At 33.3% G+C, this 26,285-nt stretch overlaps 3 protein-coding genes across 4 annotated transcripts; all 3 read left to right on the top strand.

Annotated features, from left to right (window-relative positions):
* The first annotated feature begins 834 nt into the window (after positions 1–834).
* Positions 835–9,529, top strand: LOC111921164 (putative 1-phosphatidylinositol-3-phosphate 5-kinase FAB1C). Its single transcript, XM_023916734.2, has 11 exons — positions 835–2,059; positions 2,138–2,803; positions 2,884–3,037; positions 3,228–3,572; positions 3,649–4,173; positions 5,314–5,645; positions 6,694–6,820; positions 6,947–7,111; positions 7,200–8,504; positions 8,652–8,918; positions 9,100–9,529. The coding sequence occupies exons 1-11, from the start codon at positions 1,848–1,850 to the stop codon at positions 9,352–9,354; spliced, it is 4,353 nt and encodes a 1,450-aa protein (XP_023772502.1). The 5' UTR covers positions 835–1,847; the 3' UTR covers positions 9,355–9,529.
* Positions 9,530–12,276: 2,747 nt separating this feature from the next.
* LOC111921163 (uncharacterized) lies at positions 12,277–18,509 on the top strand. Of its 2 annotated transcripts, none has more exons than XM_023916732.3 (2): positions 12,277–15,057; positions 18,096–18,509. In XM_023916732.3, exons 1-2 carry the CDS (start codon positions 14,097–14,099, stop codon positions 18,113–18,115), a joined length of 981 nt encoding a protein of 326 aa, XP_023772500.1. In that variant the 5' UTR covers positions 12,277–14,096; the 3' UTR covers positions 18,116–18,509. The 2 variants fall into 2 exon arrangements, with proteins under 2 accessions (XP_023772500.1, XP_042752826.1); XM_042896892.2 differs by having other exon boundaries at positions 15,923–18,509.
* A 5,098-nt stretch (positions 18,510–23,607) lies between these two features.
* On the top strand, positions 23,608–25,963 carry LOC111921161 (B3 domain-containing protein At1g49475). Its single transcript, XM_042896948.2, has 6 exons — positions 23,608–24,618; positions 24,692–24,828; positions 24,926–24,942; positions 25,018–25,080; positions 25,166–25,424; positions 25,510–25,963. The coding sequence occupies exons 2-5, from the start codon at positions 24,788–24,790 to the stop codon at positions 25,348–25,350; spliced, it is 306 nt and encodes a 101-aa protein (XP_042752882.1). The 5' UTR covers positions 23,608–24,618; positions 24,692–24,787; the 3' UTR covers positions 25,351–25,424; positions 25,510–25,963.
* The last annotated feature ends 322 nt before the right edge of the window (positions 25,964–26,285 follow it).

Here is a 26,285-nt window from a genome sequence, read left to right as displayed (position 1 = left end):
TTTTAAGTAGAAATCAAATTTTATTCTTGAAAACCATTAAAACACTTTTGTACAAAAATCAAACTATCCACACAATCTTTTCCTAAAACAATGTTTTTCTTGTAATCTCTAGTAACAGTATTTCAGCATGCCATTTAGGATTATTATGCGCCACACAACTTCAATTATTGCAAAGCTTTTGTACAATAATGTTACATTATAAAGAAATTCTGAAAACTAATATAAGAGCAACAATTCATATATATTTCAAAAGTTAAATTTTACATGTTAACAAATTACAATGACCTACCATTAAATCATAAGTTTAAAGATTTTAATATTAAAAAGTTGCATATATTCAAAGTTTTACCAAGTTTAACAAGAAATTATTTTAAAAAACGATCAAGAAAACAAACACCATTATTTTATCGATAAAATTTAATGGTTAAATTTAAAAAAAAAATAATAAATTTCATTGATTTGTATATTGATACATACTTTGTTTTTTTCTATTTCTTCCTATTATATATTATTGTTAATCTTATTCAAATATAAAACAAGTCTCATTATTGTAATAAAATATTAAACGTGTATTGGTAAAATTGTCAAAATATAGCATCTTAATATAAAATAATAAAATACCATAATAAAAATGATAAAATTAAATTGCAATAATACATAAATATAGTTTAATAGCTCTTAAAATAAAACTGGAACTATTTAAACTAAAGGTCAAAAATAAACATTTTTCCAAAACCTAGGGGGTTAAATTGCATTAAATCGAAAAGAAACTAAAGTTATCACTTTCATGGGTCATTACTCATTACATAAACCCTAATAAATGGAGTACTATAATTTATTAAGCATAATTTGCAGCAAATCCTTGCAGACAGAGAGAGATTATTGGTATACAGATACACGTGCATACACGCACGCATACACAAGCAAAACAGCATGGAAATTGAACACGATGATACAGTGTTATGTGTGAATATTTTAAATGAGGTTGAGTAATGAAAATGAAAGCATTGCCGCGAAATCGGGAAAGCAAGGATTGCTGTTTTTGGTGAAGAAACGAGAAGAAGCATCATCTGATGATTCAATTTTTATATGGAGATTCGAGCAATTAACTCTCCGTCAATTAGAAACGAAACCTGCTCTGTACTCTATCGTTTGCTTCTTTTGATTCTCATCCTCTTTTTTCTTTAAACTATTCCCCAACTCCATTAATCGATCTATTCTAAGATTTGTAACTTTGTTTGCGAATTCTGCACCCTTATTCCCGAAAGAAAGAAAAACCCCACGATTTTTCTGAGTTTTTGTTGATTTTACTGTTGGATTAAGGGGATTTTTGTGATAAATTGATCTGAGAAAGCTTTGTGGGTGTTGGTTTCTGATAAAATTGATCGAGGGTTTTGTTCCTTTTTGTGATTAACCTCTGGATCTAGTGTGTTTGATGCTCCAAATGATAACAGGATCTCCTTATTTTGATGAATCTGGAATCAATTGGGGTTACTATCTGTATTTTTTTCTGCAGATTAATTAGGAAAAGCAAAAATACACTTTGAATATTTGATTTGTTGTGCTATGTGTCATTATAGTTATAGGATCTGTGTAAATACATTTCTCCTTTAAGATTCTTTCTGATTTCAAAGGAGACTTTTATATTCCTTCTATAAAAATCTTTCCATTTTACAAAAGAAAGAAAAAAAAAATACATCCATCTTCATCTTTTTCAACCCCCAACAGCAACAAAACCCAACTTGTTTATTAGTTTTTGGGTTACACAGTTTAATCTTTTTACACAAATCTTTGTTATAGAGTAGGAAGGATAAACTTAGATCTTGGATTTCTTGGTGAATTTAAAAATGGCAGATGGTGATAACATGTGTTGTCAATGTGAGATAACAGTTTCTGAATCTTGTAACTATTGTACTAATACTAAAGTTACACAAAAAATTGAAGATCATAAAATTTATCCCTCTGATTCAACCAATGAAACATCATCTTCAAATTTCATCAATGAAAGATTTGATGGGAGGTGTCTTCAAGCAGTATCTGTACGCCACTCATCTGGCAGGTATGTTCAAACTTCAATCCTATAACTATTTCTAAATCTTGATTTGAATAAAGTTAATCAATCATTGTTTTATTTTAGGAGTGATGAAGATGAGGCAGAAGATTCTGCAAAGAACTTCTTTAGTCCATATAGTCATGACACATCAGATATAGATTCAAGTAGTGTAAGCACAAGACACGAATTCAACAGTTTCATGTCTCTTAATTCAAGCCCTTCAGACAGCCCTTCAAAAATTCAAGAACACATGGCTGTTTTGAAAAGCCATGAACACATAGGGCCTGAGTATTCTCAAAGTTATGATGATTTTTCAATCTTTCAAGAACAATGTGAGAAGTCACATTCACATTCACATTCACATAAACCGTTGGATTTTGAAACAAATGATCTCATTTGGTTTCCTCCACCACCACATGATCAAAATGATGATGATGATGATGATGATAACAATTTCTTTTCATATGGTGATGATGATGATGAAATGGGAGATACAAACACAAGTGTTGTATTTTCTTCAAGTGGAGAACAAGAACCGTTGAAGACTGTAGTCCAGGGGCATTTTCGGGCACTTGTGTCCCAATTATTGCAATCTGAATTCAATTCAACAGAAAAATGGCTTGAGATTGTAACATCATTAGCATGGGAAGCTGCACATTATGTTAAACCGGATACTAGTAGAGGAGGAAGCATGGATCCTGGTGATTATGTAAAGATTAAGTGTATAGCATCGGGAAATCCTTCTGATAGGTTAGAAATTTAAATCTTTTTTGAATTTTAAGGGATACCCGTTTTTTATAATCGGATAAAAAGTTATATTTTTTATGCAGCGTGTTTGTTAAAGGTGTAGTTTGTACAAAAAATATTAAACACAAACGGATGACTTCAGAATACAAGAATGCAAGATTGCTTATTTTAGGAGGAGCACTTGAGTACCAAAGGTCAAGTGATCAGTTATCTTCTATTGAAACACTTCTGCAACAGGTTTGTTTCTTTTTCTACTGATTTGACTAATTTACCCTTCACACCACAATGGCTTAATACATTTTTTTCTTTCTTATTCAATAAAATAGTCATTTACTATTATTCTAATCCCAACAGACATCATTTATCCATTCAACAATTTATCCAAAAAACACTTATTCCACATCATTTATGTCATTTTTTTTAACAGGAAATGGATCATTTAAAGATGATTGTTTCAAGAATAGAAGCTCTTAGGCCAAACGTATTACTAGTAGAAAAAAGTGTATCTTCATATGCTCAAGAGTATCTTTTAGCCAAAGAGATCTCTTTAGTCTTGAACTTCAAACGACCATTATTGGATAGAATTTCAAGGTGCACAGGTGCCCCCATAACTCCATCAATATCTCATATTTCCACCACAAGGGTAGGCCAATGTGACCTTTTTACATTGGAAAAAGTCTCAGAAGAACACGAAAATCCCAACCAATTTAATAAAAAACCACAAAAAACTTTGATGTTTTTTGAAGGGTGTCCAAGGCGTTTGGGATGCACAGTAAGTCTCTTGAAATCTTTTATAAAAAAAAATCGTTAAAAGTCGAAACTTTTTTATAAAATTCAAATTTTTTCAGGTTTTGCTAAAAGGTTCATCTCGTGAAGAACTAAAGAAGCTCAAACATGTGGTTCAGTATGCAATCTTTGCAGCTTATCATTTATCTTTGGAAACTTCATTTTTAGCTGATGAGGGTGCTAGTTTACCTAAAATGACAATTTTGCCCTTGGTGCCACAACCGGAAATGACAAATCAAGAAATGACTATAACGCCCCTGGGTTTGGAACTTAGTGAAAGTGATGTGGCTGTTGAGAGTCGAAGGTTTTTTGCCCCTATGGAGGAGGATAAAGATGTTGAAAGAGTGTGTGATTTGATGCAAAATGATGAAGGTGATAAAGATGTTGAAAGGGGTGAAGTGATTATTGAGGGATCTGAGGAGTATTATTCAGGCGCTGATAATAATCAGAGTATTTTGGTATCGTTTTCAAGTCATTGTGTGATGAATGGAAGTGTTTGTGAACGTTCAAGACTCTTGAGGATTAAGTTTTATGGTTGTTTTGATAAACCACTTGGGAGGTACCTTCAAGATGATCTTTTTGATCAAGTAAGTTTGAAATTTTCATTCTTTTATCATCTTTTCTTGAAAAGATCAAAACTTTATGATTTTTCGATTCATGGGTTTTTCTTATTTTGATCAAGTTTGAATTTTTTGTTCTTTTATCATATTTTCTTGAAAAGATCAAAACTTTATGATTTTCTTTTCATGGGGTTTTCTTATTTTGATCAAGTAAGTTTTAATTTTCGTTCTTTAATAATCTTTTCTTGAAAAAATCAGAACTTTATGATTTTCTTTTCATGGGGTTTTCTTATTTTGATCAAGCCAGTTTGAATTTTTGTTCTTTTATTACATTTTGTTGAAAAGATCAAAACTTTATGATTTTTTTTCATGGGTTTTTCTTATTTTGATCAAGTACGTTTGAATTTTTCGTTCTTTTTCATATTTTCTTGAAAAGATCAAAACTTTATGATTTTTTTTTCATGGGTTTTTCTTATTTTGATCAAGTAAGTTTGAATTTTTCGTTCTTTTATCGTCTTTTCTTGAAAAGATCAAAACTTTATGATTTTTTTTTCATGGGGTTTTCTTATTTTGATCAAGTTTGAATTTTTCGTTCTTTTATCATATTTTGTTGAAAAGATCAAAACTTTATGATTTTCTTTTTCATGGGTTTTTCTTATTTTGATCAAGTAAGTTTGAGTTTCAATTTTCGTTCTTTTATCATATTTTGTTGAAAAGATCAAAACTTTATGATTTTCTTTTCGTGGGGTTTTCTTATTTTGATCATGTAAGTTTGAATTTTTGTTCTTTTATCATCTTTTCATGAAAAGAACAAAACTTTACGCTTCCCTTTCTTATTTTGATCAAGCATGTTCAAAATTTTGTTCTTCTAATATAAATTCTTGAAAAGGTCAAAGCTTTATATAGTTCCCTTTTCCTAGGTTTTTCTTTTTGATCACGTAATTTGGATTTTCGTTCTTTTGTTATCTTTTCTTGAAAAGATCGAAACTTTACAATTTCATTTTCATTGGTTTTTCTTTTTAATTAAGTTCGTTCAAATTTTCGTTCTTCAATTATCTTTTCTTGAAAAGTACATTGCTATTCTACACAATCTAATCAAAATTCGTTAAAATTTATGTTCTTGAAAAAGATGGAATGTTTACAAGTCCCTTTTCATGATCTTTTTAGGCATCATTATGTCAATCTTGTAAAGAACCAAGTGATGCCCATGTGAAATGCTACACTCACCAACAAGGAAATCTAACTATTAACGTTAGACGACTTCAGTCCCTCAAGTTACCCGGGGGTAAAGATGGAAAAATATGGATGTGGCATCGGTGTTTGAGATGTACTCATGTAGATGGGGTCCCACCAGCCAATCATAGAGTGGTCATGTCGGATGCTGCGTGGGGCCTCTCATTAGGGAAGTTTCTAGAACTTAGTTTTTCAAATCATGCAACCGCCAATCGTGTTGCTAGTTGTGGTCATTCACTTCAAAGAGACTGTCTTCGATTCTATGGGTAATTTGGTACTTTCAAGTTTATCAACATGTTTGTGTATGTGATTAATTAAAAAAAAAGTAAAATACATAATAAACGGTCCTTTGTGCTTTTTTGATTTTTTTTTTTATCGTGTTTTGTCAAAAATTGAAAGTTCTTCCGGTTTTGGTTTGTATTTAACGTATTTTAATCATTATTTTAAGAGAAAACTCCAAAAATGGTCCCTGTGGTTTGTATTTTTCTTTGACCGAAGTCCAAAAAAGTTTCAACTTGCAAAAGTAGTCATTTTGGCAAGGTTTCGTTGTGGTTTAGGTCCATGTTGAATATGAAAACCTTGAAATAAGGATCAAAGTTGAAAAGAACATTTTGATTTTGGACTAAACATGGTAAATATAAAATATAGCAAGGACTTGTGTTGTAATTTACTCTTATAAATTACCAAAATGTTCACTATGCTTTTCGATATTTACCATGTTTAGTCCAAAATTGAAAGTCTTTTTAGTATTGGTCTTTATTTCAAGGTTTCTATCAATTTTTGGTAATTATTTCAAAGTTTCATATTTTTTTGTCATTATGTCAATCTTCTAGGGACCAAAGTGAAAAGCATAAGGACCAATTTTGTAAAATTCAATTTTTTTTAAACTTATATAACAAACTGACCTACTATTTTTTAATATCGATTTTGAGAATTGCTAAATTGCTTTATGAACGATCATTTCCACGAAACCTTGAAATATATATATATATATATATATATATATATATATATATATATATATATATATATATATATATATATATATATATATATATATATATATATATATATATATATATATTTTTTCTGAAATGACATCATATTGCAAAATAATGATGTCATTTTGCAAAATCAAAAATTTTAATTTTTTGATATTGGACCATTCATAAAACAATTTTGCAATTTGCAAAATCTATATTGCGAAATGGATTGTCAATACAAGGGTAAAAGAGATGAAAAATTGGTTAAATGGACTTTATAATATTGGCCATTTTTGTGATTATTCCTTAATTAAACTTATATTTATTACAGAATGGGGGACATGGTTGCATTTTTTCGCTACTCTCCAATCGATATTCTTTCTGTCCATTTGCCCCCTTCTGTTCTTCAATTTGGCGACCATTTTCAACATGATTGGTTGAAGAAAGAAGTATCAGAGGTAAAAAAAAAAAAAAAAAAAAAAAAAAAAAAAAAAAAAAAAAATTCCCAAATCTAATTCTTCAACTTTCTTGATTTTTATACTTGTTTATGTCCTAAAAAACTTGTATTTTCTTGCTAAAATCAGCTTTTGAACAAGATAGAAGCCTTGTATGATGAGATTCTTGATGTACTAAATGGAATCGAATCAAAAAGTACATCTTTTGGAAATGACTTAACTGATTCAGATGAATTAAGTAATCATGTAATGGAGTTGAAGGAGCAATTAAGTAAAGAAAGACAAGAATACATTGTAAGTCAAATTTCTTTAATTTTATAATTTATAGAATATTAGAATCCCATGTTTCCATTTCATTTAATTTGTTCTTTTTTTGAAAAAGGATCTTCTTCAATCTGCTGATGAAGAAAACGGGGCAGAAATAGATGTTTTTGAACTTAATCGATTAAGACATTCACTCGTGATTAATCTACATTTCTGGGATCGAAGAATCTGTTCTTTAAATCTTTACAATCGAAGTTCAAATCTAAAACCATCGAGTCCAGATTCCAAATCATGGAGATCCGATTCCATTCCAGAGGACACCATTTACCATGAATCGGAATTGAATCAAGATCCCGATTCTGTTCCCGATTCATTAGCAATGTCTTTCGATCTCTGCAAACACGAAGAGCTACAAGTAGATATCGAACGCATCTCATCGTCACTCGAACGTGCTCCTTCAGCTGCATCAGTTCTATCAGATAAAATCGATTCCGCATGGGCAGGACCCTTGAAATCACATGAACCACAAACGAATCAAAACCCTAATTCACATCTCACTCGGCTACCACAATCACCTACTAGGGTTTATTCATTTGATTCTGCAATTAGACAGCAAGAACGAAACAGAAAAGGATTACCCCCTTCTTCATTGTATCTTTCAACTTTAAAATCTTTTCACGCTTCTGGTGATTACGTTCATATGGTCAGAGACCCTGTTCATAACATACAAAGACGAAGCTACTCCCAAGCTTTTCTACATGAAGATTTCTCAATTACAAGCAAACAATCGTTGATTTCTTCCACGTCGTTTCTTCCTGAAGGTGCGAGATTAATGATTCCAAACGGGGGTCAATTTCAAACCAATCTGGTGATTTCAGTCTACGACAACGAACCCACAAGCATAATCGCTTACGCTCTTTCATCAAAAGAACACGACGATTGGATTACAGATAGGGTGAATTTAAGCAGAAACGGATCCACAGCTTGGCAATCTTTTGGGTCGGTGGATTTGGATTACGCATATTATGCACAAGAAGATGCGATTGGGCCATTGTTTAGTGATCGGAAAAGCTCCAATCATGTAACGATTCCATTCGAAGATGAATCTGGTGGTGATGGGAAGGTGAAATTCTCTGTGACGTGTTATTTCGCCAAGAATTTTGATGCTTTGAGACAGAAATGTTGTCCGAATGAATTGGATTATGTTCGTTCTTTGAGTCGATGTAAAAGATGGAGTGCTCAAGGAGGAAAAAGCAATGTCTATTTCGCGAAATCTTTGGATGAAAGATTTATTATAAAGCAAGTCACAAAAACTGAACTTGAATCTTTTGAGGAATTCGCGCCAGAATATTTTAAATATTTGATGGATTCTTTGAATTCTGGAAGTCCAACTTGTTTAGCAAAGATCATGGGAATTTATCAGGTTCTTTCTTTATGTCCTTTTATATATATATTTGGTCCTTGTGTTTGTTCAAAATTTTCATTTTTGGTCCCAAATAATTTCTCTTGCAATTTATCAGAATATTTTATAGTATATTTTATGCTGATGTTTGAAGATGTGTTGTGACAGGTGACTGTGAAACACTCGAGGGCTGGAAAAGAGGCAAAAATGAATGTTTTAGTGATGGAAAATGTTTTTTTTAAAAGAAATATTTCACGGGTTTATGATTTAAAAGGCTCTTCAAGGTCACGTTATAATTCGGATACAACGGGTACAAATAAAACTTTGTTAGATATGAATTTGTTGGAGGCTTTGAGAACAAATCCTATTTTTCTTGGAAGTAAAGCTAAAAGAAAGCTTGAAAGAGCCGTTTGGAATGACACATCATTTCTAGCAGTAAGTTTTATTTATATATTTTTTTTAAAAAAAAAATACAAGAAATAGCAACGTATTTTCATTTGTTTGTGTATTATAGTAATTTACTTTCATTTTTTTTTTCTAAAAAGAAAATGAAAATATGTTGTTATTACTTGCATTTCATTAAGTTAACGTATGCACATTCTTTGTGGTTATGCAGTCGATCGATGTCATAGATTACTCTTTGCTAGTTGGAGTAGACGAGGAAAAGAAAGAACTTGTCCTAGGAATCATTGATTTCATGAGACAATATACATGGGACAAACATCTAGAAACATGGGTAAAAGCTTCCGGAATTCTTGGTGGGCCCAAGAACGCCGCCCCAACCATAATTTCTCCAAAACAGTACAAGAAAAGGTTCCGGAAGGCCATGACGAGTTACTTTTTGACTGTCCCGGATCAATGGTCATCGTGAAATCGACATGTTTTTTTTTTTTTTGGTAGAAATTAGAATTTTGTTTTGCCCTTTGATAGGTTAATTTTGTATACAAATCTACCTAGGGAGAGATTATTGAAAAAAACTTGTACATTTAGAAAGATTGTTCACATGAACCCACTTTGATTAAATGAAAACTTTGTGGTTAAGGTTATTGAGTAGTAATGTACTTTTTCATTTCTTGTGATTTCTTTTGTACATAGGTTATTGTACTTTTTAAAGAAAGCTTTAATAATGTTATTTAATATGCTCCGTCAAATCTTGTCGAAGATTGTTGTGTGTTTATGAATTGTTTGCTAGCAGGTGTAATTTGTTAATGACATTAAGTATGTCATAGAAAAAGTCCGACATTTTTTTAATTACCATGTTATGTAATATGATACAAACATATATTACGATATATGTTTCCAGATTCCATGCTCGTAACATGTGTTTCACTATATGCGTTTTTAAGGACTTCAAAAACACGTTCGACAAACAACCTTCTGTGTGTTGCTTCCTGATTTGTCTTGAACAATTTTTTGTTTTACATCTTGGGATATTGGTACAACTTGACAAACGTAGAGTATTTCATCAGTAAGGTAATACTTATGTTTGTACTGCGTTCCATTCACTACAAACAGAACATCGGGTACTTTTCCTTGTAGAATATCAGTGTTGACACTCCATGATCACCATGTGTGTATTGCCTTCTCCACGTATTTGGACAGTTTTCCCAAATCTAGTACACCCAATCGAAGCTCCCTAACTATTATTATGTATTGAGATGAAAAAAAATCATAAGGCGACTTTTCTAGCTATGATCTTCAGTGTTCTATCATGGTGGTTTCAAATGTTGGTAACTTTTTTAATCAGATATTGTTTGATATGATTTTAGTGGCAATGGAAGATGAAGTTCAAATATATGACTAATTTCCCTAAGGACGTGAATGAAAAGAGATTGTGTGTCAATTCTACCATTACTAGTCGTCTAGTCATATATAGACCTTTGGTGAATATTGAGGAAAAGTGGTATGTTGTTAGTGTTGTGAATAACTTCTTGGTGTCCTACAATAAAAAATGTGGAAGAGAGTGTGAACAGAGTCGGAAGATGATACGGATGATGATTAATGGAGCAATGATGATGTAGGTATGGAAATGGAAATGGAGCAATTTCTTTGAACAACAAAATCACATCTATTTCCTTAGTTTTTGTAAGGAGATCCTATTTTTCGTCATTTTTTTTCCATCGCCACCTTATGCCAACTTTCAAATTTATTCTTTTGAGAGTTTTAAGCTTATCTTTGAAAATAATATACTTACTTACTCAAGTATTTTCAACCCCTTTCGACCCACGAGTCTTACAAGTTACACCACTTTATCGATTATCGAAACAATCCAAGGACATCCAACGTTTGAACAAATTAAAAGGAATAAGGTTATAGTCTAACATTCCGTCTTTTAAAACAATAAGACAGTTTCTACCCTACATCCACGTGGTAACATCATGAAGTTCAACTTCAATTGGGTATTTCATTTTGTTAAGAACCATACAATGATGGTTATTCCAAAATTTATTATTGGTTACAATTGTGTATCTATTAATTTTTTTTTAAGATGAAAGTTCAATACGTATCGATTGAAGGCAAACGGGCAACAAGCTGCGCCGCTAGCTCTTTCTGAAAAAAAAAAAAAAAAAAAACGCTTGGTAAAAGCGATTTTCAATTTCTTTTCTTACAACAAAGTTATATTGTTCGTTGATTTTCTATTATGTTCTTAATTATTTCGTAGAATGATGCATATATTTTGGCGTTTTAAATTTGAAAGGAAGGCTTAAAGTTTTATGGAATAGTAAATGTAATTAATTAGTTATAGAAGTTAACAAGTTAACGAGTAGTTTGAACAAATTGGTTTTTAAAGATATAATACTTAGTTGAGGTTAAACAAATAAAAAAAATGTTTCTATTTGGTGATCATAATCTCATAAGGCGACCTTTTTTGCACATGCTTACGCGTTGTATAAAGTCATTTGTCAAAACATGTCTTTTGTTAGACAGCAATCACTTTTGGTGTTTATGTTTTCTTTCATTTATAAAGATGATGTCTTTAAAAACAATTTTATTTCTTAAACCCATAAAACATGCGTATATAATAGAGTAATAATAAAAAGATAATACATATAGATATCATTAAACCAATCAAGATTGTTCAATTTTTTTCCCTATTTTTACGGTGTTAGTTTGACTTCCTTTAATAAAAATAGTGTGTACATTGTGTTAATTAAGAGTATGGTCACAAGATATCTCCTCAAAAAGATATTATATCATCGCCACATCATCTTTACAACATTCATATTATTAGAGCATCTGCATAGCTTATTGCAAAGGCCTTGCAAATGAATTTTAGTTGCCATCTAAGCTTATATCTTGCAATATGTGAAAGCCTTGCAACTCTGATAGGGGCTCCATCATTAACTCTATTTTCTATTATAATACGTTTTTTTTATGATATATGAGAGTTATGGTTATTTTATTATATTTGTATTATTAAAACATAGTATATATGTAAATTATTGTAATGTAATTATAAATATTATTAAAATGTAAAGATAATTACCAATTATATATATACCTCCCTTCTCAATTAAATTTATTAGTAACTATTATTTATTTAAAATATATGTGATCATAAACATATTAAATTAAAAGAAATAAAATTATTTAAAGGTAATTGATAGAGTGCATAAAATTGACATCATTTTCCGTTTAATAACATATTGTTGAAAATAACAAGGTTAAATATTACAATCTCATATTTATTTATTTATAATCTAGAGGGTGTGATATGTACAAGTGTTATTCTTCTGGGTTTAAGTGATTTTACAGGAAATGCACGCAGATCTTAAATGGATCAAGAAGACTTTGGGTTGAATCCAGGTTGAATCCATTTTATGTGGTTGGCATATAAAAGAAGAGAAAGAGTGTATCTGATCACAATTCTCGATCATTCTCTCATCTGGTTTCTCTCAAATTGAAGCTTTTCTCTACGATTAGGGTTTCTCTATGTTTAGGGTCTCTCATTGTTAGATCGTTAGTGTTACAGTATATATGTTGTTCTTTTCTTGTTGATCATTTGTTTCAGGTGAGTAGTTCTTAGTTCTTACATCTTCTGATTGTATTTTTAGTTTAGGGTTTGAGTGTTTTGTTATGAGAGTAGTTTAGGGATTTTGTAGTGAGGTTCTTTTGTAAGTTCTTGCAAACCTTTTGTTTCTTTATCCTTAAATGATATAAGAAATGAAGATGTTGGGAAATTTGTGATTGTGAGCTTTTTAACATGGTAGCAGAGCTACGATGTAGTATCTGTTGAAGATCTTGGTGATTTGAAGATGATTTCGTACACGTTCGTCTTGCTCTCATCCTTATCTGGTTTTTTTCTTTTCGTGTGTCTTTGGGTCTGATCGTTGCAGTCTGATCGTCTTCTGATCATTTCTTTGTTGATTACATCGTTTTTTGTTAAGAAACAAGTTACTGCGAAGCTGTTATGTCTTTTGCAGTTTGATGATATTGTTCGACTCTTGAGGATCTGTGGTTCGATCTTGGAGAAAAGCTTCTATTCGTTTGGTCTGCTCACTTAATCCCTGCAAAAGGTTCAAGTTCTCTATCAGGGAACGGAAAAGTGTCTGAAATAACTTTGGCAGAGAACAACCCTAGGGGAGGTGAGCGATCTTCTGCCTTGCGAATTCTGCTTAGGACCACTGTGAGCGATTTCTTGTTCCCTTCTCAACTTTTTTGTAGTTAGATGTGGGAGTCCTGATGTCTTGAGTACATCAGTGACATATTTGTGTGCTTATTTGGTTACTTGATTTGTTCTGTATTAACTGTCTCGGGCCCAAACAAATTTGGTGACCATCTGGACGTTGATATAGTCTGTACTTGTTGCTTTCTTTGATTGGTACTTGTTTGATTGTTTGTTGTCTTTGATTCAATTTTTGTTTTGATTGATTTGTTTTTTATGATTTAGACTCTGTGTTGATTGTCTTAGGCCCCGACAAATAGTGGTGACCATCTGGACTTTAAGTCAACACAGGTGTCTGTTTTCTTTTAAGTTTTCTTGTTGTTTTTATTCTCTGGTGCTTGCTTCTTGTGTGTCTTTTGTGACTAATCATGGTTGGTGAAACACCTAAAGGGAGTGGTACTCCCAAATATGTTCATGTTGATTTTGATGACCCATTGTACATTCATCCGTCTGATAATGCAGTTACTTCTGTAATAACAATTAAATTGACTGGTAATGAAAACTTTCGAGTATGGCGTAGTGCTATGACTAGGGGCCTTAAGGCCAGGAATAAATTGGGTTTTGTAGATGGAACTATAACTCGTGAAAAAAATGATGACACTAAAAGTTCTAAATGGGAACGTGTAAATGCTGTTGTGTGTAATTGGTTGCTAGGATTAATATCCGAAACTATATATGCTAGTCATGTTTATTCTGATAATGCTAAAAGTATTTTGGATGAATTGTTTGAAACTTATAATAAGGCTTATGGTTTTGTAATTTTTAATATCCATTAGCAGATAAATACCTTAAAACAAAATGGTTCTTCTCTTTCAGACTATTATAATAAACTTGACTCTTTATGGAAAGAATTTGATGGTTTGACTAGTTTAACTGAATGTGTATGCGAGGCTAGTTTAACTGAATGTGTATGCGAGGCTGCTACTAAACTTAATGATCATTCTAAAATGATGAAATTAATGCAATTTTTGAGTGGTCTTGATGATGTGTATAATCAAGTTAAAAGTCACATTCTCTTAATGGAACCTTTACCTAATGTTAAAACAGCTTTTTCAATTCTTTCTAGAGAGGAGTCTCTTCAAAAGAATGGTTCTTTGAGTTCTGTTTCTTCTTCAAAACCTCAAGTGTTTGTTTTTAATAGTAAGGTTACTGATTCAAAAAGGGGTCAAGGTCAAAATAGGTTTAGAAATCAAGGGTTACAGTGTAAGCATTGTAATCTTAAGGGTCGCACCATAAAAAGATGTTATAAATTGATTGGTTATCCAAAAGATTTTAAACCAAAGAATGATAATAATAATAATAATAATAATAATAATAATCAAAATAAGTCTTTTTCTGTGAATTCTTCTTCGATTGTTCCAACCATTAATTCTGTAGTTTCCTCTGATTCTGTTCCTAGTAGTGAATGTCACTATCTCACAAGTGAACAATATTCTAAATTTCTTCGTCTCATAAATGAGAACTCTGCTAGTGAGGATGTATCTATTGCTGCAAATATGGCAGGTACATCAACATATTGTTTTAATTCCTTTGTTAGTTCAAATAATTCTCAAAGTTGGATTGTTGATTCTGGGGCAAATCAACATATGATTGCCTCAGAGTCACAACTTCAAGACACTGTGGATGTGTCTAAACTTAATCTTCTTGTAAAACATCCTAATGGTTCTTCTGCATTAATAAATAAGATTGGGAATATTCACTTATCCTCTAATCTTACTTTATTTGATGTTTTTGCTGTGCTAGATTTTAATGTTAATCTTTTGTCTGTACATAAACTGTGTAAGGATAATGGATGTGAGGTTACTTTTTCTGAACATAATTGTAAAATTCAGGATTCACTATCAAAGAAGATGGTGGAGAATGGTAGAGAGTCTGGCGGACTATATTATCTAGCTCATGTTCCCTCAGGTAATTCAGTTAGTCTAAATAATTCTAAATGTTGTGTTTCAAAGTTAACTTGGCATAGCAGACTTGGTCATCCTGCTGACCAAGCCTTAAACTCCTTAAAAGATAAATTGAAATTAGGAAATGAATCTCTTCCCCCTTGTGATGTGTGTCATAGAGCTAAACAGACTAGAGAGTCCTTTTCTCTTAGTCAACATAGTTCAACTCAGTTAGGTGAATTAATTCATCTAGATGTTTGGGGTCCCTATAGACTTGCTTCTTTAGAAGGGTTTAAGTATTTTCTGATTATTGTGGATGATTTTACTAGGGCTACTTGAGTTTTTCTCTTAAAGTCTAAAAGTGAAGTTTTTGATTGTTTTAAGTCTTTTGTGAATATTTTATTAAATCAATTTAGTGTTAATATTAAGGTTGTGCGCTCTGATAATGGTACCAAATTTGTTAATAATCAAATGAGATATTTTTGTATAGAATGAGGTATCATTCATTAGACTTCATGTGCTTATACTCCACAACAAAATGGGGTTGTGGAAAGAAAGCACATGCACATTCTTAATGTTGCACGGTCTCTTTTGTTTCAATCAGCAGTTCCTGTAAGGTTTTGGGCAGATGCTGTTTTAACCTCAGTCTTTTTGATAAATAGAATGCCTACTTCAGTTTTAAATGGCTCTTCTCCCTATGAATTTGTTTTTAAAAAGGCCCCCAGTTTTGATCATCTGAGAATTTTTGGTTGCCTTTGCTTTGCTGTTAAACAAAATATTAATGATATGTTTTCTGAGTGTGCTGAAAAATGTATATTATTAGGATATTCATCTGATAAAAAGGCTTATAAACTTCTTAGTCTGGATACTAACACTTCTTTTATGTCCAGGGATGTGAAATTTTATGAGTCTGTGTTTCCTTACAAATTAAAGTCAACAAATGTTGACAAAACTTTACATAATTTTAGCCCTAGTGATCCATTTTCCTATGATGATTTTGATACTAATGAATACTTAAATGATTCTATTAATCCTGATGAGTTGAGAATAGAGTCACAGTTGGATGGTGCTGATGCAGCCACTCACCTGGATGATATTAATTCTAATGATACTGTCAACCGTAGTGGCGATGCAGTTGTGCCTCCTTCTGCTGGTTTTGTTCCTTCTTCTTCTGATATGTCTGAGGAAAGTAGTCAGTTACCCGTAATCCATTCTGTTGAGCAGTCTGTAGGTTCTTCTAGGTCTAGACGTGAGTCACATATGCCTGTACAGTTTGCTGATTATATTGTTGAAGGTAAATATAATATAGCATTGAAAGATCTATCAATTATTCCTTATTAGCTAATAACACAAAATGTTTTATTTCAAATTTAAATAAAACTGTTGAACCAAAAGATTATATGGAAGCTTTAACTGATCCAAACTGGGTTAAAGCAATGAATGAAGAGATGAAAGCTCTTCATCAAAATAATACTTGGGAAATTACTAATTTGCCTAAAAATAGAAAACCAATAGGTTGTAAGTGGGTTTTCAAAATTAAATACAAATCTAGTGGTGAAGTAGAAAGGTATAAAGCTCGCTTGGTAGCTAAAGGGTATAACCAAAGAGAAGGAATAGACTTTGAAGAAACTTTTTCTCTAGTTGCAAAAATTGTGACTGTTCGTATTGTTATTTCTTTGTCTCTTCATAATTCTTGGCCTTTATATCAACTTGATATTAATAATGCTTTTTTATATGGTGATTTAACTGAGGATGTTTATATGTCTCTTCCTCTTGGAAACTATTCTACTGGTGATTCTAGGGTTTGTAAACTTACTAAATCATTATATGGGTTAAGACAAGCCCCTAGAAAGTGGAATGAAAAACTTTGTTCTTCCTTATTTTTGTTTGGTTTTCAGCAAAGTATAAGTGACTAATCCTTATTTGTGAGAAAGTTTGAAGGTTCGTTGACTGTGTTACTTGTATATGTAGATGACATTATTTTGACTAGAAATTGTGAACTTGAATTACAGAAAGTTAAAAATTTCATGAAAACTCGGTTTTTAATTAAAGATCTTGGAATTTTGAAGTATTTTTTTGGGAATTGAAGTAGTAAGGTTTAATAATGGTTTATGCTTAAATCAAAGAAAATATTGTTTAGAGTTATTACATGAATATGGTATGCTTGGGTGTAAACCTGTAAGTACTCCTTTGGAAACAAATTTTATAATAGATTCTGGTGGAAAAGATAAAGAAAATGCTTTATTAGACAATATAACTGAGTTTCAAAAACTTATAGGAAAATTGATATACTTAACTGTTACTAGACCCGATATTTCCTATGATGTTCAAGTGCTTAGTTAATTCATGCATAGACCTAACACGTCTCATCTAAAAGTTGCTTTTAGACTTTTAAGATATCTAAAGAATAGTCCAGGAAAGGGAGTAGCTATAACAAAATCTGATAGTTTTGAACTTAAAGGGTTTGTAGATGTTGACTGGGCTAAGTGCTTGACTACAAGAAAGTTAGTGTCTGGATATTTGGTCTATTTTAACAATTGTTTGATATCCTGGAAGAGTAAGAAACAATCTACTATTTCTAGATCTTCTACTGAAGCTGAATATAGGGCTCTTGGTTTTGTTACATGTGAAATAATTTGGGTCTTAAAAATTTTGTTTGAGTTAGAAATTAAGGAATTAATTCTAGTTTCAATTTTTTGTGATAATGAGTCAACTATTAAGTTGGCTTTAAATCCTATGTTTCATGAGAGGACAAAACATTTGAAATTGATCTCCACTTTGTTAGGGAAAAAATTTCTAATGGAGTGATAAAATTGGTTAAAATTTGTTCCTCTGAACAAACTGCAGATATTCTTACTAAATCTTTAACTATAAAGCAACATGATTTTCTATCTAACAATGGGTCTTATTGATGTTTTTAAAAAATGAAAAATAAATATTTCGATTGAGGGGGGATGTTGAAAATAACAAGGTTAAATATTACAATCTCATATTTATTTATTTATAATCTAGAGGGTGTGATATGTACAAGTGTTATTCTTCTAGGTTTAAGTGATTTTACAGGAAATGCACGCGGATCTTAAATGGGTCAAGAAGACTTTGGGTTGAATCCATTTTACGTGGTTAGCATATAAAAGAAGAGAGAGAGTGTATCTGATCACAATTCTCGATCATTCTCTCATCTGGTTTCTCTCAACTTGAAGCTTTTCTCTACGATTAGAGTTTCTCTATGTTTAGGGTCTCTCATTGTTAGATCGTTAGTGTTACAATATATTTCTTGTTCTTTTCTTGTTGATCATTTGTTTCAGGTGAGTAGTTCTTAGTTCTTACATCTTCTGATTGTATTTTTAGTTTAGGGTTTGAGTGTTTTGTTATGAGAGTAGTTTAGGGCTTTTGTAGTGAGGTTCTTTTGTAAGTTCTTGCAAACCTTCTGTTTCTTTATCCTTAAATGATATAAGAAATGAAGATGTTGGGAAATTTGTGATTGTGAGCTTTTTAACACATATCGCGTTGCATTTCATACAATTTTCTTTGTTGTTCTGATAATGTTGATGGATCAATTTCTAATAATGCCATTCCTAGTTTACTCTTTTTCCATCAATCTTTTTTCATATCGTGGTCTTTCAAAGTTGTATATTCTTTCATAATGTTCATTTTTTCCATCTCAATATTAATTTGGGTTTGCATCGTATCTTGTATACTTTCAAGCGAGGTGCTTGTCATTGGTGTTTGTTCCCTTTACCTTTAGAAGCTTTTCTTCTCATTGGACAAGGATATGATATTGGCTCATTAACTGATATGTTTGTATTTGAGAATGATGACGTGTATTTGTTGGATATACTATTCTTAGTCCTCTTTGGCCCAATAGATTTCATTTCATTGGCATCTCTTTGTCTTTCTTGTATACTGGTACACCATTTCTCCTCGTCACGCAATGCCATCCAAGCGTGCAAAATGATATACTAACATTCCGTCTTTTAAAACAATAAGACAATTTCTACCCTACATCCACGTGGTAACATCATGAAGTTCAACTTCAATTGGGTATTTCATTTTGTTAAGAACCATAAAATGATGGTTATTCCAAAATTTATTATTGATTACAATTGTGTATCTATTATGTTCTATACAAATATCTAAAAATTTACAAGGCTCAAAACTCAATTTTTGTGAATAACTTAAAATCAATATCTTTACATATAAATGCAACAATTCTTGAAAAACAAAAACGCTTGGTAAAAGCGATTTTCAATTTCTTTTCTTAGAACAAAGTTATATTGTTCGTTGATTTTCTATTATGTTCTTAATTATTTCATAGAATGATGCATATATTTTGGCGTTTTAAATTTGAAAGGAAGGCTTAAAGTTTTATGGAATAGTAAAAGTAATTAATTAGTTATAGAAGTTAACAAGTTAACGAGTAGTTAAAGATATAATACTTAGTTGAGGTTAAAAAAATAAAAAAAAATGTTTCTATTTGGGGATCATAACCTCATAAGGCGACCTTTTTTGCACATGCTTACGCGTTGTATAAAGTCATTTGTCAAAACATGTCTTTTGTTAGACATCAATCACTTTTGGTGTTTCTGTTTTCTTTCTATTTATAATGGTGATGTCTTAAAAAATAATTTTATTTCTTAAACCGATAAAACATGCGTATATAATAGAGTAATAATAAAGAGATAATACATATAGATATCATTAAACCAATCAAGATTGTTCAAATGTATTTTTTTCCCTATCTTTACGGTGTTAGTTTGACTTTCTTTAATAAAAAAGTGTGTAGATTGTGTTAATTAAGGATAAGGTCACAAGATATCTCCTCAAAAAGATATTATATCATTGCCAAATCATCTTTACAACATTCATAAGGGATGAACATATGGATTGGGGAACCGGCCGGAACCGATTCGGGAACCGGAACCCGATGAAACCGGTCGGGCCAGGACCGATACTATAATTTCGTCAATTTTTGGAACCGGACCCGGTAAGAACCGGTCGTTGGAACCGGCCCAAAACCGGGAACCGGACTGGATAACTCACTCAAATTTTGAAAGTTGCATAAGTCATTCAATTTAACTTTTTTTTACTTGAATCTTTTTCCTACATCTAGATTATGATTTGAAGTTAAGTTTAGACTATAAAAACGAATGTTTTTGATAAAAATTGAATGAGTTACAAGCCCCGCAAGGAAGCGTGTCAAATCATTTTTTTTATTTTTATGTTTCAGCAATTAAATATAATCTGACTTTGTTGTTCAAATGTGCATAACTCACTCAATTTAAGTTTTTTTTTTTACCTGAATCCTTTTTCCTACACGTAGTTTAGTTTTTGTAGTTAAGGTTAGATTATAAAAACTCTTGATTTGGCTAAAAATTGAATAAATTACAGGCCCCGCAAGGAAGGGTGTAACTCAGATTTTTTTTTTTTTATGTTACAACAATTAAACGTAATTTGATTTTGCTGTTCAAATGTGAATAACTCACTCAATTTAAGTTTTTTTGAATTGAATCTTTTTTCTACACGTATTTTAGGTTTTGTATTTAAGTTTAGACTATAAAAACGCTTAATTTAGTTAAAAATTGAATGAGTTACAAGCCCCGCAAGCAAGCGTGTCAAATCAAAAAAAATTTATGTTACGACAATTAAACGTAATTTGACTTTGTTGTTCAAATGTGCATAACTCACTCAATTTAATTTTTTTTTTTGACATGAATATTTTCCTACACGTAGTTTAGGTTTTGTAATTAAGTTTAGACTATAAAACCTTGATTTGGTTAAAAATTGAATAAGTTACAAGTCCCGCAAGGAAGCGTGTCAAATTAGACCGGTTCCAAAATTGAAAACCCGGCAAAAACGGAGCAGGAACTGAAACCGGTAGAACCGCCGGGCCGGTTCGGTTCTTGATTTTCGCTGAAGCCGGTTCCCGGCTCCGGTCCGGGTCGGGCCGGTTCTAGCCGGTTCGGTCCGTTTGCTCATGCCTAATTAATATATATATATATATATATATATATATATATATATATATATATATATATATATATAAGTTATGAAGAAAAAGAACAGTAAACTGCATTAGGAGTTGGCAGAATGGGTCCTCTAATTATGGTGGGGTTGCAATTGCTTTTTTTTTTTCTTTTTGGGTCATATTTTGACATTTTGTTATTTTATTACCTGATACCTTGGACACGTCTTATTAGCTTTGGATACCTTGAATTGTGGACTTCTTCTTGAAGCTTCTCGCACCGCTTATCCCATCTAATCTAATTCTTTCCTTCTTCCTTTCTCATCGCTGCTTTGTCTTCCCCCCCATCCCCCTCCCTATCACACCAGAGAAATGGTCCTTCGTGTTGAAGAAGGTGATGTTGCCGTCACCCGCTTCGTTATCGCCCTTATATGTGTTCTTCATCTTGTAACACTCTAAAAATTCCAACCAATTTAAACTTTTCAAAAACAACCCAAATTCATTAAGTTATTACAAAAAGGTTTTCAATACAATTATTATCAGAGTATTCCCAGAACCATATCATAAAACATAAACATGAGGAGCGGTACGATCACGCCTTTGCCTTGCCATGGTCTCCTGAAGTACCTGAAACATTTAAACCACAACTGTAAGCCCGAAAGCTTAGTGAGATACCCCCAAAATACCAACCACATATACCATACACATAACATGTCACATCATAACAGAACCCAGAACAACCATGCACTTCGGGTCTACTGTGTGACTGGTCCGCCGAACCGGGCCTTCAGTCCACCTGGTCCACCCTCCGAGTCTAGCCATATACATCGAGTCTACAGTGTGATTGGTCTGCCCACACCGGGCCTTCAATCCACCTGGTCCACTCTCTGAGTCTACAGTATGACTGGTCCGCCCGCACCGGGCCTTCAATCGGCCTAGTCCACTCTCCGAGCCTCGGCACGTCTGGTCCGCCCTCTTGGGGCCTACAACATATCCGGACCGCTCGCTGGGCCTTCGGGATAACCGGTCTACCCTGGGTATGTTGGCCTACAACACAAAGCAGGACCCACCTCAACCCATCCCCAGTCCAACATCCATGTGCACATAAACATACAATCATATAACAATTCACATCCAATCAAACCGATCTAGCAGATCACATAACATAACATCATCCTAACCAGGATACCGACCTAACCGGTCACTAGCATAGCATCATCCTATTTACCAGGACACCGACCTTAACCAGGTCTCTAACATATACCATCCTAACTACCATGATGCAAACATAGCAAAGCAATAACATAACAACGATACCTGGATTACAATCCGATAAAGGGCCGGCCTTGGTGCCGTAGACCCTTTCGATATAGTGAGGATAACTCACCTCGCAACTGTCGACTGAAAAGATAAGACCAAGCTGCTCCGACCACTGACACGATCTCCACCACTAGCCAACACCAAAACACTGAACTCAAAATAAATGCCAACAATTACCAAAATACCCCTGGAAGTCAACTGGTCAACTCTTGGTCAAAGTCAAAGTCCTCAGTCAAAGTCAACCTTCCTGACTGACTCTACTTTCCGAGTCAACCCGCTGACTCGTCGAGTCTCTAAACTCAGAACTCCCAATCCACGACTTAACTCGCCGAGTCGCCCCAAGACTCGCCGAGTCCAACAAACTCTGAGTCCTTTCTCACTCAACTCACCGAGTCGTCCCTCGACTCACCGATTCACAGCTCAACCAAAAAGGTTAGGACTCCACGACCAGACTCGCCGAGTCCAAGAACAAACCCGTCGAGTCAAAGGCAACATTCAACTACTCGTCAAGTTGTACATGTTCTTCCAACTCGTCGAGTTCCTGCCCATCTTCATCCAACTCGTCGAGTTCACCCATGTGACTCGTCGAGTACCTCTAGTTCTTAATCCATACAGTGGCTTTCCAAACCATACAGGGGCTCCAAACCATAGATCCACTCCCCTACAACCCATTCATCACGTAAAGTAGCAAACTTTACGTGAATCCAAAGAGATCTAAGCATAAAACACTCTTGGGCTAAGTTTTGGGACAAAAGAACTTCACCTACATCTCTTGAACATAGACTTTATGGCTCCTTGGGTCATTACCAGCCTAGATCTGAGGTAGCAACCTCAGATCTCACACCAAACTCGAGATGGACTTCATTTATGCCCCAAAAACCCCATAATTGATAGATCTAAATGCACAAAAGCTCAAGAACAGATCTATTACATCCAATGCAAGCTCCCACTGAAGTAGACCTCGAATCTATACCACTCCCTTGCTGAAATCCCTTAATCTTCAAGTTCCCTTTTCAAGATTTCGTTTCCCAAAGCTCCAATTTCACTATCAATGGAGTTCCACTCGATTCTAGGGTTTGCAGGCTCTCAAGGGTGGTAAGGAGGCTGAAGAAGGGATGATATGTTCTTTATATAGGGCATAACCCCCAGGATTAGGGTTTTCTCCATACAACACCAACTCGCCGAGTCCACCCATGTGACTTGCCGAGTTGGTCACTCAACACCTGTAACGCGACTCGACTCGCCGAGTCTATCCATCGACTCGCCGAGTCAACCCTCTTATATACACTTTATCCCTTCAACTACACTTCTGAATTTCCAGGATGTTACACATCTGCAAGGTTTTCAATTTAAGATCCCTAGAAAGGTACATACTTATCCTTCTCCATAGTTTCTGTTCGTATCCTCCGGATGAAAACAAACGATCTGAACTGGTGAGAAACGAAATCGGTTCACCACTTCAAACCGGAGGTCGTGCGTCGCAGGCGGAGGCTGGGATAGGAGGCGGCATGCGTTTTCAGAAACATCTGTCTTCTATTCTACTCTATAGAAGCCACCATCTCCACCCTTCTAATTCGTTCACTGTGGTCGATTCGATTTCCATCCAAAGAAATATCGACCAAGACGTCGCCTCTAGGAAAAAAATGACAGAAGGCAGGAGAGTCAACAACTTTGGCGATGTGGACGGCGACAGTGTGCCAAGGTCGGCTTGTCGATTCCTCGGTAAATCACACCAAACTCACTAAATCATGTTTTGGTTTTGGTTTTTTTCGATTCTGAATTACTTTCAACAGTTTCGTTAGCAACCCACATAGAACAGCCCCCCACCTACAAATCACACAATTCATATCTGTAAAATACGAAAATTGACTGTGGTTCTTCTTTGCTTTTCCTCAATCAAACGTGTCTGCATCCCCTTTTCTTTTATCTTTTGTGTTATTGCTTGGTGCTGCTATGTTTATCGTCTTTCTTCTCAAATTTCTTGCTAATTTAGGGTTCAAACTCTACACCACTGTCACTTTGCATTTTTCAGGTAAGCAAGCTTTGATTTCAGATTTTTAACTAACCTACAGTTCGATTTTGAGGTGACTTCTAATCATATTTTTTTTATTAATGATTGATTTTTCGTTTTTTGTGGATTTTTAGTAGATTTATGTCTTATATGAGAGAGAAGGAGATGGAAGAGTAAATTCAGATGCAAAGACACGGTGTGGAAGGGATAGGTAAGGAAAATGGGATGAAATAGAAATGTTCCAGCTATAAGCTTTTTCTTCCGCCTCCGGTTTTTTGATCTCAAATCAGGTAACTAATAATGTCTAATTCTTTCTGATTTTATTAAATTGTATTTGGTATGCTGATTTGAATTGAAAAGTAGGTCCTTGCACAAAGAAATTGTCTCTTCAGGTGGAGTTTGAAAGATTGCACTTCAATTGTTTGATGAAAGTACTCAAACAGCCACCCACTCATATGGATGCCACCACCCGGAAGAGTTGGCGGTGTTGTGAAGTGGAGGTAATATACATATACATACATTTTTTGGAGTTTTGAATCCTATTGATTTTAACAATTCGATGTTTTTTTGAATATTTTTGTGTTTCGTGTTAAACAGGTCAGCGGGTATGATGAGTAAGTTAGTATTCTCTTTACACGAGTTTAGATGAGTAAAAATTTATTAAATTTAATTTTTTTTTCATAAAACAGAGGATGCCGAAGAAGTTTACAGAGAAACATGGAAAGGATCTGTTGGAAAGAGTGATACTGAAGGTACCAAATGGTGATGTTTGGCGAGTTGACTTACAGAAGTCAGGGGATGAGATTTGGCTTAAAAATGGTTGGTGGGAATTTGCAGAGCATTACAGTTTGAAGTATGGCCACTTATTGATGTTCAAATATGAACGGTTTTCAATATTTGGTGTGGTTATATTCGATACAAGTGCAACGGAGATAGTTTACCCCCCCTATGAAGAAAGATCCACTCGGAAACTCTACAAAAGAGGTGGCAAGAAACAATCCACAAGAGGTCAAACTTACTAAACTAGAGACTGTAAAGTCAGAAGAAGAGACATGTTCATCGAGTGAAGATGAAAAAAGTAGAATCAAGATTAATGGTTTGTTTGATTCTTTTTACTTTATGATGTGAATATTTCTTATATACAAACAGACACTAACCTGGATAACTTGATTTGAGTTTAGTTGGAGGTGGAAGTTTAAGGAAGAGGAGGGAGGATGGAAGAAGGGCAGTTGAAAGAGCTAAAGCTAATTTCAAAAGCCATAAACATTTCTTCATTGCATATATCCAACAATCATATGTTACTGGATCAAGAGGACTGGTAATCATGAATTATTCTACATCGATCTTTTCATTGTATAAATTAAGAAAACAGTTTTTTTATCTGTTTCCATGGATGCATCCTGTAGCAGTTGAGTTCAGGAAGATACTTGCTTAGATGGTGCTGGTTGGGTGGAATTTATCAAGGACAATGGTATTACATTTGGGGACATTTGTGTTTTTGAGCTAATCCATGAACACCGAAATGTACTTGGTGTTACCATCCTTAAATGTTCTCCATAAATTGTTCTGTTTTATTCCTTTTTATCAACATGATGGAATTACTCTTTTGAGGTAATGAAAGAAAGGATTGTTTTATATCGGGATAAATCTAAACTGAGTAATTTAATAATTTTGGGTTTTACTATATGGTTTGTATATTCGAATTTTTGAAAATTGGTTTGTAGTTAAACCCACTGATGGAGGTGTAACTCCTCTTCATATGGCTGCACTAAATGAACACGTTCACTGTTTGCATTTACTACTTGACTTAGGGACTTCAGTGAATGAAGTCACTGTGGAAGATGGAACTACAATTAACTTAATTGGTAAGTTTAAGTTTATACTCTTTTTGATATGATTTACAAAATATGAGCCCCAAATGTTGTGAGTTAAGTTTTTGTTACAATCATAATCGATT

The sequence above is a fragment of the Lactuca sativa genome, chromosome 8, assembly GCF_002870075.4.
Source record: "Lactuca sativa cultivar Salinas chromosome 8, Lsat_Salinas_v11, whole genome shotgun sequence".
NCBI classification, from domain to species: Eukaryota; Viridiplantae; Streptophyta; class Magnoliopsida; order Asterales; family Asteraceae; genus Lactuca; species Lactuca sativa.
This window is presented reverse-complemented; position numbering and strand designations above follow the sequence as displayed.

What these genes read in the sequence shown, in the direction of transcription:
- LOC111921164 (XM_023916734.2), top strand. Translation starts at nt 1,848, where the DNA reads ATGGCAGATGGTGATAACATGTGTTGTCAATGTGAGATAACAGTTTCT. An exon ending in GTACGCCACTCATCTGGCAG is followed by an intron (nt 2,060 to 2,137) that starts GTATGTTCAAAC and finishes GTTTTATTTTAG; the next exon opens with GAGTGATGAAGATGAGGCAG. An exon ending in CAAGGCGTTTGGGATGCACA is followed by an intron (nt 3,573 to 3,648) that starts GTAAGTCTCTTG and finishes AAATTTTTTCAG; the next exon opens with GTTTTGCTAAAAGGTTCATC.
- LOC111921163 (XM_023916732.3), top strand. Translation starts at nt 14,097, where the DNA reads ATGATGAAATTAATGCAATTTTTGAGTGGTCTTGATGATGTGTATAAT. An exon ending in TCTAGCTCATGTTCCCTCAG is followed by an intron (nt 15,058 to 18,095) that starts GTAATTCAGTTA and finishes GTGATTTTACAG; the next exon opens with GAAATGCACGCGGATCTTAA.
- LOC111921161 (XM_042896948.2), top strand. Translation starts at nt 24,788, where the DNA reads ATGCCACCACCCGGAAGAGTTGGCGGTGTTGTGAAGTGGAG. An exon ending in TGGAAAGAGTGATACTGAAG is followed by an intron (nt 25,081 to 25,165) that starts GTACCAAATGGT and finishes GGGAATTTGCAG; the next exon opens with AGCATTACAGTTTGAAGTAT.